General features: G+C 34.9%; 1 protein-coding gene and 1 pseudogene across 1 annotated transcript; both read left to right on the top strand.

Moving 5' to 3' along the window:
* The first annotated feature begins 1139 nt into the window (after nucleotides 1–1139).
* LOC142633860 (pentatricopeptide repeat-containing protein At4g21170) lies at nucleotides 1140–3210 on the top strand. Its single transcript, XM_075808112.1, has one exon. The coding sequence runs from the start codon at nucleotides 1192–1194 to the stop codon at nucleotides 2905–2907; it is 1716 nt and encodes a 571-aa protein (XP_075664227.1). The 5' UTR covers nucleotides 1140–1191; the 3' UTR covers nucleotides 2908–3210.
* Nucleotides 3211–4645: 1435 nt separating this feature from the next.
* Nucleotides 4646–15370, top strand: LOC142633464 (G-type lectin S-receptor-like serine/threonine-protein kinase At1g11300; annotated as a pseudogene).
* Nucleotides 15371–18005: the final 2635 nt, after the last annotated feature.

The following is an 18005-nucleotide window of genomic DNA, read 5'->3' as shown; positions in this document are numbered from 1 at the left end:
ATTAGATAGTTGACTGGTTAAGTGAATGTCTACAAAAGTTAGAAGAGATTAGCTCAAAGGGGTATGAGTATCAATGTGGCATCAGCCTAATCGTTTTGATGCTTAAGTTAGTGGTGTATTTTGGTGGATCAATTAAACGAAATTGAGATAATATTTTTTTTAGTACCTATTCCAAATTTGGATATATTTTTATGAGTTTATTTGGATACCGCTTATTACTGAAAACTGAAAATTAAAAATACTGTAGCAAAATAATTTTTAAATGTGTGAATAGTGCCGTGAGACTTAGTTTTAAAAAAAAAGTTGCTAAAATTCGTACTTACGAGTCCCTTGAACAGTGCATGGGACGCACGGAAAAACATTGAACACAGCTAAAATCAAATTTCAGATCTATCTGAACATACACTATATATACATTCCCTAATGAAATTTTCCTTGATTTTGTCAATTTTTAAGGAGCATAATTACCTCCATCAAGGCCAAGATTCCAAATATATAACCGTTACTAGTAGTTCTCATAATAGGGGTAATGGTTTCTCGGATGTCGTGTTTGGTCTTTTTTTTTTTTGAACTTATCGTGTTTGGTCTTTTGCGCACGGGTTTGGGTGTTTGTCTCATTTCTCAGTTTTGCATTTGTGCTATTCCTTGAGTTCAAGTTTGAAAATGTAGTAAGGTCACGAGATTAGGCCATTAAACTAGTCGTCAAAGTCAAATGTTTGCGATGTAGTATGAGAGAATATTTTTTGTAACAAGAGGACTAAAAAAAATAATCTTAAGATCTAATTCATGTATTTGACCAACAAACAATATGATGGGTATTTTTTGTATTGTTTTGTTTTTTGAAATGAATAGACAACATGATGTGGAACCAGACCTTTATGTATGGATGGAAGATGCTGTTTCAAAATTTCAATTTGTAATTCTGGCAAATGTAGCCAATTTTTCTTAATCTTAATAAAAGTTATATCTTTTATGTCTTTCATTTCAAAAACATGTATACGAAAAATAAAAATAAAAGAGAGGTTGAACCTTTTTGAGTGGGCCAACATCGGATGGGTTGGACAACCACTAAAGTGCAAGATGTGAGCCTGGGCTAACCAACTAGCCCAACCAATTATCCAAACTACCTTAAAAACATGACACTTCCTAAAACCATTTGAAGCAGAACAGACCAAAGTAGTGAGAACTCAAATGCTTCTTCACAGATCTCACCCTCTCCTCCTCAAACCATTTTCGACTTCTTCAACTTCTCTCACTTGGAGAACCCAAATCAAACAAAACCAGCTTGCCTCCCAAATCTCATCTATTCTCTTACAAAGGCACAACTGGGTCCCTCTTCTCCAAGACCTCAATCTCTCCAGACTAACCCCATCTCTCTTCCTCCAAATCCTCCACAGAACTCAGAGCAACCCCCAAATCTCTCTCAGCTTCTTCAATTGGGCCAAATCAAATGTCGGGTTTCAACCAGATCTCAACTCTCACTGCCAAGTCATTCAACTCTCGCTTAGTTCGGGTCTTGTCCAACCCGTGAAGACCCTCTTGGATTCTCTGATTCAGTCCCACCCTGCATCAGTGCTTATACAGTGTCTGATTCGAGTTTGTAGAGGTAGAGATTCTCAGTCTAATGTGTTAAGCTTTGTTCTTGAATGGTATTCTCAAAAGGGTTTGTTTGTTGAGGGGTTAGAAGTGTTTAGGGAAATGAAAGTTCATGGCTTTACACCTTCAGTTTGTGCCTGCAATGCACTGCTTGATGCTTTATTGCGAAAAAATGAGATTAAACTTGCTTGGTGTTGTTATGGTGCGATAATTCGTTGTGGGGTTTTGCTGGACCGGTCTTTGTGGTCACTGGTTGCTCAGATTTTGTGTAAAAATGGAAAATTTGAGACAATTTTTAGATTGTTAGATTTGGGTATTTATAATTCTGTTATTTATAATCTTGTTATTGATTGTTATGGTAAAAGTGGGGATTTTGGAGCTGCATTTGCTACCTTGAATCAGATGTGTGAAAGAAAAATTGATCCAGGTTTTAGTACTTATAGCTCAATTCTTGATGGGGCATGTAAATATGAGAATGTTGAAGTCATTGAGAAGATAATGAGCATTATGGTGGAGAAGGAGCTGCTTCCAAAGACTCCTTTATCAGAATATGATTTAATAGTTCAGAAGCTTAGTGACTTGGGCAAGACTTTTGCAGCAGAGATGTTCTATAAGAGAGCTTGTGCTGAGAAGATTAGATTACAGGATGCCACTTATGGATGTATGTTAAGGGCATTGTCTAAGGAAGAGAGAGTAAAGGAGGCAATTTCAGTATATCGTTTGGTCTCAGAAAGGGGTATTACAGTGAATGATAAGAGTTATCAGGCCTTTCTAAATGTTCTTTGTATGGAAGATCAGTTGGAGGAAGGTTGTGAATTGTTAAGGGATGTCATAAGAAAAGGGTGCAGTACTTGTTCAAAGGAATTGTCTAAATTTGTAGCATCACAATGTAGTAAAGGTAGGTGGAAAGAGGCAGAGGAATTGGTGGATGTAATTTTTGATAAAGGGTTATTACTGGATTCTTCTTGTTGTTGCTTGTTGGTGAGGCGTTATTGCTCCAGCAGACGTATTGATTCAGCTATTGCATTGCATATTAAGATGGAAAGATTGAATGTGAGTTTGGATATAGCAACTTATAATGTGCTTCTCAATAGACTTTTCAGAGCAAGGAGGATTGAAGAAGCAGTCAGGGTATTTGATCTTATGAGAGGGAAGAATTTGGTGAGCAGTGAAAGTTTTACGATTGTGATTCGTGGGCTTTGTCGCGGAAAGGAACTCAGAAAAGCCATGAAATTTCATGATGAAATGTTGAACATGGGGCTTAAACCTGCTCAAGCAACGTACAAGCGTTTGATATCGGGGTTTAAGTAACAACCTGTTTTAGAAGACATTGGGGTTTAAGTAACCTCTTTCGAAAGACATTGCAATTAGTCTGGTTCTTGACATTATGGTTGGAGTCTGTACCAATTAGTCTGGTTCTTGACATTGTGGTTGGAGTCTGTACCAATTTTATTGTAACCATCCCTTGTAAATTGGCCAGCATAATCTGCAGACCATGGACTATAGTTATTATAATGTCATGAGTCTCTTTGTTTCTTTTCCAGAACACTCATCAGATTCAAATTAAAATATCCAAACATCTCTTGAGATGTGAGACAAAGAAGTTTACATGTATTCTGAGAACGAGTGAATGAAAGGTTCCGCTTCCTCGGTTCCTGTATATGTCCATGATTGCAGTACCAAGTGAGGCACATGTTAGCTTGCTCTCTCTGGTTCTTGCTTAATTCATTGCCTGTTGGGACAAATATGGGCATGCTCATAATCGCTCAATGAGACTGATTCAGAAGCAGCTTAAAATTATACGTGCATCTCCTAGAATTCAAACCCAGGATGCTGTCTGCAATTATGTGTGTAAATCTTTGCCCTCAACAAGAACAGTTATGTATGTATAAAAACAGTTGCCACACAAAGTAAACTGCAGTGCAAGTAGGAAAGGACCATAGCAACAATTTTTTTATGCCATCAACTTGGATCAACTCATTCTTTCTTATCAGTGCATTAATCGCTCTCCTTCGAACATAACTAAACCATCTCAAGTGAGGGGCTTCACTTATCTTTAAGCGGATTTCTTCATTTTGAATCCTATTTTTGGTGTATTTTTACTTATCTATCTTAACATTCTTATTTTAGTTACACTCATTTAGTGTGTGTTTGCCTAGCGTTTAAGTTGCGTTTGCATTTTTTTGGCTGGTCTTATGGCACTATTCATGGATCAGTCAAAGCACAAAAACGCATGAACAGTGTTTTGCTTTATAAAAATAATTTTACTATAGTGTATTTAGCAATAAGTTTTCAATTTTCAACAAAATAAGCAGTATCCAAACAGACCTTTAATGAATATATTTCTTTTTAAGAATCCAGTATCTTGTTGATATTGGCCTCACTCTGCATGCATAAGTTAGAGTGAGGTGGGTTCGAACTCTATATCTCTTATTTAATGACAAGAAATTTTACTATCTGAGCTAATTAGAATCTATGGCTATTATGACTTTAATACAAAATCATGATATATATGTAATCCCGGATTTGAATAAAAAGAGAGCGAGAGAGTTTAAAAAGATTAAAAAAAAAAAAAAATGAAAGGTTAAAAAACTCTCTAACTTTCACCTTGGGGCAATTCTGCAACAGACTCTCCATATGATGCAAATGTTTCACGTTTTAGTCAATATCAAGTACCTTTCCGTCAATAAAGGTCTTGCGAGAGATTTCAAAGAAATGTATGGGAAAAAAGGCAAATAAAACAGTAATTGCTCCTCGCATTCACAATCGTGATTCTCACAAACCAGAATCTTTGTACGATATATGTGGGAACTAGGGAAAAGAAGCAATGACTGCGCTGGTCATCCAAAATCAACATTAGGAAACCTGTTCGTTTGTTCAGCTTTGTTGTCTCGTGGAGTCAAAATCTCTAGCGTGCCCGTTTTCATTGGGTCCTATTAAAGGTCTTCCTACCCACCATGTTCGGTTAGCCATCTATATTGGTTTAAATAGATGATCGGGATATCCATATCCTCATAAAACCACACAAGCCAGGAGCATTGAACAAGTTATGGGACCTGTTCGAAATACAAGCATGCCAGCTCTTGTACTCTTGCTATGTTGCCTTTGTTTAGATTCTGGTTCAGCCTTAGACACCATTACATCTTTTCAACCCATCAGAGACTCTGACTACATAATCTCCAATGGGAGTGCTTTCAAACTGGGATTCTTCAGCCCTGTAAATTCTACCAACCGCTACCTCGGAATATGGTATAATAAAAAGTTTGTTCTACCTGCCCAATGGGTAGCTAACAAAGAAAAACCCCTCAAGGATTCTTCTGGGGTTCTTACTATATCTGAGGACGGAAATCTTGTGATATTAGCTGGACAAAAGGAGATTCTTTGGTCATCAAATGTTACAAACTCTGTTGCCAATTCAAGTGCCCAGCTCTTAGATTCGGGGAACTTAGTCTTGCGAGAAAGCACTACAGGGACAATCGTATGGGTGAGTTTCCAACATCCTTCTGATACACTCTTGCAAGGGATGAAATTTAGTACTAATGTAAGAACAGGTGAGAAAGTGCAATTTTCATCATGGAAAAGCCCTTCTGATCCATCCATTGGAAGCTTCTCCTCTGATCTTCAACCTCAAAGTCTTGTTCAACTATTCATTTGGAAAGACGGTAGCCCATTTTGGCGCATTGGCCCGTGGAACTCCAGGAGCTCTATTGAAAAACCAGAAATGAATTCTATATATCATGACGGATTTTGTCTCACAGAGGATGAAAATGGAACATATTATTTCAGTTGTTCTTATGTAAGCAATTCTTTGTTTCATTACGTCATTACTACAGAAGGAGATATAGCGGCAAGATATTGGGATTATGAGAAGGACGATTGGGGGATCTTGTGGAATGCTGTGAAGAGTGAGTGTGATGTTTATGGTATGTGTGGGGCATTTGGAAGCTGTAATTCACAAAGTTCGCCAATTTGCAGTTGTTTACCTGGGTTTGAGCCAAAGAACACAAAAGAATGGAACAGAGGAAATTGGACTAGTGGATGTGTGAGGAGGACACCGTTGTCACAGTGTGCGGTGGTGAACAGTAGCATTGAAGCCGTCAAAATGGATGGGCTTTTAAAACTGAAGAGGATGAAGGTGCCAGACTTTGCAGATTCATCACCTGCTCATGAAAATTTTGGAGGTTCATCTACTAAAAGTGAAGACTATTGCAGACAACAGTGTTTAGAGAATTGTTCTTGTATAGCTTATGCATATGATAGTGGCACTGGTTGTATGTCATGGACTAGAAGCTTAATTGACATATAGAAATTTTCCAGCCGCGGAGTTGATCTTTACATTCGTGTTGCCTATTCAGAACTTGGTAAGTTAGTTTTGTTATCATTTTCTAGATTTTAAATTTTCAAAATTAAGGTGATTTTTGGCAGCATAGTTTTAACACATTTTTATACATTTTAAATGACATTACACACATTTTCACATACATTTTCACCTACACGTATATCAAAAATATCCAAACAATATAACTCAAACTACTCTCCCAAACACCTCTTAAATAAAGATGAAAGGAGAGCAGACTCTCTTGCTGATGTTGGATTTCTGTAATGAATTTGTTTGGAAAGCTATTAATTCATATTTTAATTTTGATAGAGAAATTAAGAAGGAAAGATTTTGGGAGAAATTATACTTTACCACCCTAAACTATACATTATGTTACACTTCGTACTTTAAATTCTTTAAATGCACTTTTTGCACTCTAAAGTATGGCCCTTGTTACACTTTGCCTCTAATGTTAAGTGTCAGTTTGGATGTCACATTTGTTGCGTTTCACGTTTTCACTCTGTGGGACCCACGGCTACAGTACTTGGAACAAAAATGCCCAAAATACGTAGCTGTTTTTTTGTGTTCTTTGTGTTCTTACCAGCAATCTGGAACCCAGCAAAGTAGTGAAACCAAAACTGTTTTGGAAGTATTCGCTTTGGAAGAACATGACTATTCATGTTCTTGAGACCTAGCAAACCCATCAAAACAGAAGATCAAAACACTGAATCTAAGAAGCCACCAATTTGAGATTAAACTGATCAAACCCATATGAAAAAAAAAAAAAAAAAATCAAACAGATCAACCCATCAAACGCAAATCAAACCAATCAACAATATCAACCTCACCCAGTACCACTGAGTTCCCATATCAAACCCATCAAGCCTAGCACTGATCAACCCATCAAACCCCACCGAGTTCCCAAATCAAACCCATCAAACCTACTACCTATCAATCCATCAAACCCACCTCCAATCAACCCATCCACCACCACCGATTTCCCAAATCAAGAAACTAAAACGTTAGATCTTCATAAGACCAAACTCCATGGGAGAAAGAGAAAGGAAGCTCCACCTTGTGCATATCGAAGAGTACACTAGAGGGAACCCAATCTTCGTTGGCGTCGGACTAGGTTGTCTTCCTTGTGGATTTCTCTTCTAAGCTCTTTGTCGGTGTCGGACCAAGAGATCTTTGTCATGGATTTCTCTGGTGGGCGTGGAGTTCTCTTCTCAAAGACACAAATGTGAGGTGGGAGAAGAGTGAATAGAAGAAAAAAGAAAAAGAAAAAAAGAAGCTAAAACGCGTGCTTTTCAGCTAAGCTACAGTAATCGGCCCCAAAAATAATAAGCTGGCGTTTTAAAATTATTTGTTACAGTGTTTTCAGTTTTCAGTTTTTAGCAAAATCAGCAGTATCCAAACGGACCCTAAGTTTGCTGTTAACTTGAGTGGAAAAATATGACATCACGTGAAAAGACCTATTTGCCCATCTTCTCAATAGTTTAAAAACAAAAGATAAATTACACTTCACCATCTTAAATTATACTCCTTATTACACTTTGCACCCTAATTGAATTTTCATCCAAGTTAACAACAAACTTAACGGCAGGGTGCAAAGTGTAACATGAGTCATAGTTTAAAATGCAAAATGTGCATTCAAAAAGTTTAGAGTGCAAAGTATAACATGAGGTATAGTTTAGGGTGGTAAAGTGCAATTTCTCAAAGATTTTGTTCATCTTCCACTTCTCCATTTATTTGAGAGATTGAAAATTTTTACACTCTTAAACTTCTATAAATAGATTAAAACATTAACAAGGTGCACAACATTTGAAGAAAAAATAATTTCCATTGAATAAAAATTTTTGCACCATAAGAGAGATAGAAAATGCATTCTATCGACCAATAGAATGACCTTAATGTTTTTTTGTTTGTCTATTTTTTTTTTTTTTTTTTTAATTTTCCAGGTGGGCGGTCATTATTGTTGTTGTTGTTGTTGTTATTATTATTATTATTTGTATTTGGGGCTTTAGCCCATTTAATTGGCCTAATGATTGAGCTACCAGCCTGCCACTGGTCACAAGGTAATGAAATCCTTGTAACAAAAAATCTATTTGAACAAACAAAAGAAAAGGAAAATAATATTTTAGTAATCTATTTTTTGTTTGTATTGAAACTTGATAGATAGCTGAGGTCTTGATAATTATTTGTTGTGGGCAGCCAATAAAATTGAGTTTATATAATATAGAAATGGAAAAAGAAAATAAAAAATTATATAGGTAATGATTTATGTGGTTCCAGTAACAGGGCCAGAATTTTTGTTAGGAGGACCCCTATATATATATATATATATATATATATATATATATATATATATATATATATATATATATATATATATTATTCTTTAATTTATAATGGTTGAAAAAATTATCCCATTATTTGTAAACTATGAACTCTCTTTTTAACATTGCTGAGTAGAATTAATATTCTTTTGATGGTTGAATTAAAACTCTTAACCTATAAAAAAAAAAAAAAAAAACTCTTAACACACTCTCACACACGTTCGTGTGGCCTACCCAGAACTTGGTGAGTTGTTCTGTTTTTTGTGAAAATTATCCACTTCAGGTCCAGTTGCAAGGTTATTTAGTCTCACAACTTCAACCGAACTCCCATTACAACCCAGCTCCCCATGATAATGAAATTGTTGTAAAAAGACTTTATTTAACACCGTGTTGCAATCTGTTTTGTTTGAACAAGTGTTATACTTTTTTTTCACCCTTCTGATTTACAGATAAAGTGGGAGATGTGAAAAAAGTTGTCACAATCAGTGTGATCATAGGAGCAATTTTCATTTCCATCTGCACGTTTTTACGGTGGAGGTGGATGGCAAAACAAAAAGGTAATTATATTCACACTTAAATTAAATTAGCTCAGTGGACTAGGAAATGCTGCTATATATATTACATTACTTACTACTATAGTGAACAATAGCAAGGAAAAAGAAAGCGATGGAGATCTTATTTTTCAACAGAGGGGAAGCACAACAAAATTTTGACAGTGACAACCTGGCCCAAGTCAAAGTCCAAGAGCTACCGCTATTCAATGTTGAGAAGCTGGCTAAGGCAACAAACAACTTCCATTTATCTAACAAGCTTGGGCAGGGTGGATTTGGTCCCGTATACAGGGTAATGGATAGTTCCTCATGTATTTGACTCAATATCTGCTCTAATATCTTTCAGCCGATTAATTTCCATTTAAAAACAATAAAAGAGGTTCTCACATTTTTAATGTAGAAATAACATTTTATTAACTTCTTATCTTACATATTAACTCTCATAGTTTTACATTTATGTTATTATAATTATTCAATTTGATTATATAATATTAAAATGCTACATGTTTTACTAAATTTTTCTTGTCTAATAATTTGAATATATAATTAACCATCTGATGTTTGTTTACAGGGAGCATTGTCAGACGGACAAGAGGTAGCAGTAAAAAGACTTTCTAAAGCCTCTGGACAAGGGTTACAAGAATTTATGAATGAGGTGGTGGTAATTTCCAAACTTCAACATCAAAATCTTCTTCGGCTCCTTGGTTGCTGTGTTGAAGGAGAGGAAAAAATGTTGGTCTAAGAATACATGCCAAACAAAAGTTTGGATGCATTCCTATTCGGTCAGTTAATTTTGATATCCTTTCTTATATTTTAAAACAATACATTGTTAACTTTTCTGCCAGAAACACAGTCAGTGTAATATGATTTTGTAGACTATGGAACAATATTCTTTGTTGTGATACTTCACTTGAAACAGACTTTTCTAATTTTCTTATGACTTCACCACATGAACTTCATTTGCAAAATGCAAACTATATGTTCACTTACCTTGTGAGTTTCTTTCTCTTATTTCTTTTTGTTTAAACTTTATAGATCCACACAAAGAAAAACTACTAGATTGGAGAAAACGGTTTAACATTATTGAAGGAATTGGTCGAGGTCTACTCTACCTTCATCGAGATTCTAGATTAAGAATTATTCATAAGGATTTAAAGGCAGGTAACATCTTATTGGATAAAGAGCTAAATCCAAAAATATCAGATTTTGGAATGGCCAAGATTTTTAGAAGTAATGAAGACTAGGCCAATACCAATAGGGTCGTTGGAACTTAGTAAGTACCTTTGGTTTTGGCCAATTTAATTAGATACTAGTGCTAATATATGATGACAAGATTTGAATGTGTTTTTTTGTTGAAATTTAGTGGTTATATGTCTCCTAAATATGCAATGAAAGGGCGATTTTCAGAGAAATCAGACGTCTTCAGTTTTGGGGTGTTGTTACTAGAGATACTAAGTGGAAGAAGAAACTATAGTTTTTATCATGATGAAGAGTCCTTGAGTCTTCTAGGATTTGTAAGTCATCTTTATCTCATTGCCTTTTTTTTTTTATACCTCCAACGCTTGCCCATTTCTTGTAAGTTTCAATATTGATGCTAAGAATTTCAATAATTTTTTCATGTTTTTAGGCATGGAAATTGTGGAATGCAAGCAACATTGTAGCCTTAATAGACCCAATCATAAAATGAACCATGCTTTGAAATGGAGATTTTAAGATGCATACATGTTGGCCTGCTGTGTGTGCAAGAATTTGCCAAAGATAGACCAATTGTGTCTGTTGTTATTTCCATGCTTAAAAGTGAGATTGTTGATCTGCTTCATCCAAAGCAACCAGCATTTATTGAAAGACAGATTGCCTTAGATACCAAGTCCTCTCAACAAAGACAGAAAATGCTCTGATAACAATGTTACTATTACAATGATCCAAGGTCGATAAATAACATGTTTTGTTGACACAATCATGTTGTAGCTATATATTCATTTTGAATACTTTCACAAGAATCTTAAAAAACTTTTGTCAATATTCATGAAACTGAATGAATATTTCATACCATTGGTACAAATAATGTGCATCAATTTTTTTTTTTTTTTTTTTTCATAAGAGAACCTTAAGGGAATTTTGTATGTCGTACATATATAATATAAGTGGAAGTTCATTTTATACAAATAATATTCATTGTGGGTATCGATGGAGAAATGCTATGCATCTCAATCTTTCTTTAAGTCTTACAATTCAAGCATCAACATTGGACAACCAAGAGAGGAAATCTCTCTCTCATAATTTTTTGTAAAAATAAACTCCATTGCTGTCAACCTTGCAATAGCAGGAACACCTGTGATGAAGAGTATCCTATCCACCTCATTCCAGATGGTTTTGAACCAACCTATGAAGCAACAGTACACTCCACTCAAGCTCGAGAAACATCTCTCTCTTTTGATGTCATTGTTGGGCTTCCATTCAGTTTTTAAATATAACACCAAGAGTTTTTCGATATCCCATCTGAGAGCATGAAAACTGCCTTATTCAAAAAAAAAATTTCAAATCCAATTGTGGTTGCAGTGGCTCTCATCAATTCAAAGAACGTTTAGATTGATGTCCCAAACGTGAGTCCACACCAACTAATCAACAAAATGGTGATATTGTTGATCCTCACAGACCTAGGTCCGCTTGAAAAAATTTGTGTCAGACCCAATGATGCACGGACACGACACGGACACTGATACGGCGATACGGCAATTTTTGAAAAACAAGGACACGACTCGGCGTGGACACGGCAATTAAATAATTAATTAAATTTTATATTTAGGCATATTTTTAAATATTTTTAGACATAAAATATGTTTATGTCTAGAATTTAAATTATGTAAGAACTACAAATAAGTAAACTAACACTCAAAATAGTACAATAATACACAAAATGTTTAGAGTACAAACCAAAAATTTAAATAGGCTACATTCAAAAGCTACAATATTCATTTTCAATCAATATTTAAGTTTAACTTTAATAAATTAATAAAATTATAATAAGTGAGTGGGATTAAAAAAAAAAAAAAAATTTCACGTTGTCCTGATAATAAGTGAGTGTTTATAAGTAACCCACTCACCTATTACCAAACGGCCAAATATCTATAAAAAAATAAATAAAAAATAAAAACAGAGAAGAAGCTTAAAGAAAAGAGATCGGATCTGACGTCCACGCCGAGAGAGAGAGAGAGAGAGAGAGATCGGAAGGGACAGGGCACATCGGCGACGTCAATGGCGCTCGCCGATCGGCCCGATCTAGCTCTGGCGATGGACAGAGGGCAACGGCAGCGGAGCGGCTGCGGGCAGAGGGCACGGTAGCGGCGATGGACAGGGCACCGCAGCGGCAGCGCCGATCACCAATCTATGATTTTCTTCTCTCTCTCTCTTTTTTTTCACTCTTGGCGTGTCGGACGTGTTGGCGCTGCGTCGGAGCCGCGTCGGCGCTGCGTCGGGAAAAAAAAAAAAAAAAAAGAGACACTGCTTGGACACCGGAGTCCGGCGAATCGTACCGGTTCCAGTGTCCGATACGTGTCGGACACCGACACGATGCCAAAAATGGTGTGTCGGTGCAACCCAGGTTAGACCTAGTCACCTTCTCATCATCTGTTATCATCTCATGGACCACGAATGTGAAGGGAGAGTGACATGATCAAAGAAACTTGCAGGCTGCAGCAATGGTTGCAACATCTGGAGATTTCTTCAATGATGAAACATGGCACACATGGTCTGGCCTCTTCATACATCACATCAAGCCAAGCCAATCTATCCATTCACAATGAATAAATAGATAAATAATTGAGATTTATAAAAGTAAATTTGAATTTCACAATATATCTTAATTATTCGAAATCTTCTTCAAATCTTTCAACAAAAAATTAAAATCTAATTTAATCTAATGTCTAATCTACCTAATACTACTATATATAGTTATAGAAGCTCAACTCGAGGCTCTGCCATTTGTTGTGGGCAGCCAATAAAATTGAGTTTATATAATACAGAAATGGAAAAAGAAAATAAAAAATTATATAGGTAATGATTTATGTGGTTCCAGTAACAGGGCCAGAATTTTTGTTAGGAGGACCCCTATATATATATAAATATATATATATATATATATATTATTCTTTAATTTATATTGGTTGAAAAAATTATCCCATTATTTGTAAACTATGAACTTTCTTTTTAACATTGCTGAGTAGAATTAATATTCTTTTGATGGTTGAATAAAAACTCTTAACCTATCAAAAAAAAAAAACTCTCAACACACAGTCACACACGTTCGTGTGGCCTACTCAGAACTTGGTGAGTTGTTTTGGTTTTTGTGAAAATTATCCACTTCAGGTCCAGTTGCAAGGTTATTTAGTCTCACAACTTCAACCGAACTCCCATTACAACCCAGCTCCCTATGATAATGAAATTGTTATAGAAAGACTATTTATTTAACACCGTTTTGCAATCTGTTTTGTTTGAACAAGTGTTTTACTTTTTTTTACCCTTCTGATTTACAGATAAAGTGGGAGATGTGAAAAAAGTTGTCACAATCAGTGTGATCATAGGAGCAATTTTCATTTCCATCCGCACGTTTTTACGGTGGAGGTGGATGGCAAAACAAAAAGGTAATTATATTCACACTTAAATTAAATTAGCTCAGTGGACTAGGAAATGCTGCTATACATATTACATTACTTACTACTATAGTGAACAATAGCAAGGAAAAAGAAAGCGATGGAGATCTTATTTTTCAACATAGGGGAAGCACAACAAAATTTTGACAGTGACAACCTGGCCCAAGTCAAAGTCCAGGAGCTACCGCGCGCTATTCAATGTTGAGAAGCTGGCTAAGGCAACAAACAACTTCCATTTATCTGACAAGCTTGGGCAGGGTGGATTTGGTCCCGTATACAGGGTAATGGATAGTTCCTCATGTATTTGACTCAATATCTGCTCTAATATCTTTCAGCCGATTAATTTCCATTTAAAAAACAATAAAAGAGGTTCTCACATTTTTAATGTAGAATAACATTTTATTAACTTCTTATCTTACATATTAACTCTCATAGTTTTACATTTATGTTATTATAATTATTCAATTTGATTATATAATATTAAAATGCTACATGTTTTACTAAAGGTTTCCTCTCTAATAATTTGAATATCTAATTAATCATCTGATGATTGCTTATAGGGAACATGGTTAGATGGAAAAGAGGTAGCAGTAAAAAGACTTTCTAAAGCCTCTGGACAAGGGTTACAAGAATTTATGAATGAGGTGGTGGTAATTTCCAAACTTCAACACCGGAATCTTGTTCAGCTCCTTGGTTGCTGTGTTGAAGGAGAGGAAAAAATGCTGGTCTATGAATACATGCCAAACAAAAGTTTGGATGCATTCCTATTTGATCAGTTAATTTTGATACCCTTTCTTATATTAGAAATACAATACATTGTTAACTTTTCTACCAGAAACACAGTGTAATATGATTTTGTGGACTATGGAACAATATTCTTTGTTGTGATACTTCACTTGAAACAGACTTTTCTAATTTTCTTATGACTTTACCACAGGAATTCATTTGGAAAATGCAAACTATATGTTCACTTACCTTGTGAGTTTCTTTCTTTTATTTCTTTTTGTTTAAACTTTATAGATCCACACAAAGAAAAACGGCTAGATTGGAGAAAACGGTTCAACATTATTGAAGGAATTGGTCAAGGTCTACTCTACCTTCATCAGGATTCTAGATTAAGGATTATTCATAGGAATTTAAAGGCAGGTAACATCTTATTGGATAAAGAGCTAAACCCAAAAATATCAAATTTTGGAATGGCCAAGATTTTTAGAAGTAATGAAGACCAGGCCAATACCAGTACGGTCGTTGGAACTTAGTAAGTACCTTTGGTTTTGGTCAATTTAATTAGATACTAGTGCTAATATATGATGACAAGATTTGAATGTGTTTTTTTTTATTGAAATTTAGTGGCTATATGTCTCTTGAATATGCAATGGAAGGACGATTTTTAGAGAAATCAGATGTCTTCAGCTTTGGGATGTTGTTACTAGAGATACTAAGTGGAAGAAGAATCTCTAGTTTTTATCATGATGAGGAGTCCATGAGTCTTCTAGAATTTGTATGTCATCTTTATCTCATTGCCTTATTTTTTTTTTATACCTCCAATGCATGTTATAAGTTTCAAAATTGATGCTAAGAATTTCAATAATTTTTTCATGTTTCTAGGCATGGAAATTGTGGAATGCAAGCAACATTGTAGCCTTAATAGACCCAATCATATATGAACCATGCTTCGAAATGGAGATTTTAAGATGCATACATGTTGGCCTGTTGTGTGTGCAAGAATTCGCCAAAGATAGGCCGATTGTGTTTGTTGTTATTTCCATGCTTAAAGGTGAGATTGTTGATCTGCCTCATCCAAAGCAACCAGCATTTATTGAAAGACAGATTGCCTTAGATACCAAGTCCTCTCAACACAGGCAAAGAAAATGCTCTGATAACAATTTTACTATTAGAATGGTTCAAGATCGATAAATAAAATGTGTTGTTGACATAATCATGTTGTAGTTATATATTCATTTTGAACACTTTCACAAGAAGCTTAAAACTTTTGTCAATATTCATGAAACTGAATGAATATTTCATACCAATGGTACAAATAATATATATTAATTTTATTTATTTATTTATTTATCATAAGAGAACCTTAAGGGAATTTTGTATGTCATACCATGGTTTTAAAAACCAGACCAGACAAAGAATTGAAAAAGAGACTGATTGCCAGTTTTATGGTTCGACCGAGGTTGACCCGATTGTTGAACCGATGACATCATAATTAATATAATTAAAATATTAAAAAAAAAGCTTTTTTTTTTCCATACCACCTTTCTTTTCTTGTCAATAATGGTTGACAAAGAATAAACTACTTAGTATTTAAGCTTTATCTTTTAGTTTGTATAAATAATAGTATAACTTTAACTATTTATTTATTCAAGAAAATTTAAATTTAAAAAAAAAAAAAACCCCAAAGTTAGATGACTAGACAAGTCACTAACTTATTACTCCTTTACCAATTCACTTTCCCACTCCACCACTCCTAGCCACATATTTATTTTTGGTGCAAACACAATGATAATGAAAATAACAGAATAACAGAAGGAGAAATTGAATAATATTTCTAAAATTTATTAATTTAAAAAGAGAAATTACACAACACTATTTGGACTGAGGTGCGACACTTGCTCTCTTTAAGGAGATTCAAGCCCTTGGTTGACTAAATTTTGTAACCGGTGCAGACCTTCTCTGACTTGTCTCCTCCTAAATACAACAGCCCAACAAGTGTCGTATGACTAGAAAAACCTCTGCACAAAGTGTTCAATCCCAAAGCTCCAACAGAAAGAACACCCTTCCTTGCCAAGAACCTCTCTAATTTTTTTTTTTTTTTTGTATATTGGAGTAACTTGGATTGGGTCTGAATGAGTCTATTTATAAGCTCAATGGGCCTCACGAAATTACTATCCAAATTAATCTGATTAATTAGGTCTATTATTATGATGTAGTGGGTCTTAGAAGATTAATTGTTGGATATTAACCTGATGGGCTGGAGTTACACAATTAATGGTGATAAGGAGACTCTGAATAATGAAAAGGCCCAAACGGATAGTCCATTAAGTCGATTAATGGCTCATCATTTTCCATAATAAAAATAGAGTATTAATTTGGACCATTTACTCACCAACAAATATAGTAATTACTGATTTATTTCCATTTTTGATACCTCCACCCTTCACCTCCCCCTTGCGCATGTATCTAGCCTAATATCTGAGACAATTCATGTTAACTCATTAATCTCCACAATTAAAAGAATATAATAGTCTCTCTCTTTTTTAATGTGGAATTAAACATTTTCACTAACTCCTCATCTTTCATATTCACTCCCATATCTTTACATTTATATTGTAACATTTATTCATTTTAATTATTTAATATTAAAATGCTCCAACATTTACTCTTTCTTTAATCTTTTTTTTTTTCTAATGCATCTCATAAATCTAGCACTCCACTGAGTCCACTCCCCACTTTACTTACCATCAAAAGATTTTATTTTTCCAGTCTTGTGTGATTGAATCCTCCACAGGATCCACATTGCCTTCTCTCTCAGGAAGTTAGACCTATTGTTTAACTCTGCAATACCATCATCAGTTCCTCTCATTCCTCTTTTTCTCACTGGAGATTTGTAGATACCACTCCAAGATGCTAATTTCAACGCCAAGCATGAACATTCGGTCATTTTCTCTCTCTCAAGCATAGCCAATCTTAAGAAAAAAGACTTTATTGTAAAAATTTGTCCTCACCATCAGCAAATTTGAGAAAAAAGAAGATTTTTATTGCAAAAAAAGCTCCATTGCAGATCTGTTTCAGCAATTTTGCAAAACCAGTTCAACCATACCAATTTTCGATTTTCTAGTTGAAACCAGGCGGTTTCAGACTATTTCAGTTTTTAGCTCTTTTTCGATTATTTGTCATAACCGGACCGGATTAATGGCTGGTCCGGTCTAGTTTTTAAAACCATGTGTCATACATATATAATTTAAGTGGAAGTTCATTTTATACAAATAATATTCATTATGGGTATCGATGGAGAAATGCTATGCATCTCAATCTCTTTCTTTTAGTCTTACAATTCAAGCATCAACATTAGACAACCAAGAGAGGAAATCTCTCTATCATAATTTGTTGTAAAAATGAACTCCATTACTGTCAACCTCGCAATAGCAGGAACACCTGTGATGAAGAGTATCCTATCCACCTCATTCTAGATGGTTTTGAACCAACCTATGAAGCAACAGTACACTCCCTTCAAGCTCGAGAAACATCTCTCTCTTTTGATGTAATTGTTGGGCTTCCATTTAGTTTTTAAATATAACGCCAAGAGTTTTTGATATCCCATCTAACAGCATGAACACCACCTTATTCAAAAAAAAAATTTCAAATCCAATTGTGGTTGCAATGGCTTTCATCAATTCAAAGAACGTTTAGATCGATGTCCCAAACGTGAGTCCACACCAACTTATCAACAAAATGGTGATATTGTTGATCCTTACAGACCTAGGTCCGCTTGAAAATATTTGTTTTAGACCTAGTCCCCTTCTCATCATCTCATGGATCG

Source organism: Castanea sativa, chromosome 5, assembly GCF_040712315.1.
Source record: "Castanea sativa cultivar Marrone di Chiusa Pesio chromosome 5, ASM4071231v1".
NCBI classification, from domain to species: Eukaryota; Viridiplantae; Streptophyta; class Magnoliopsida; order Fagales; family Fagaceae; genus Castanea; species Castanea sativa.
This window is presented reverse-complemented; position numbering and strand designations above follow the sequence as displayed.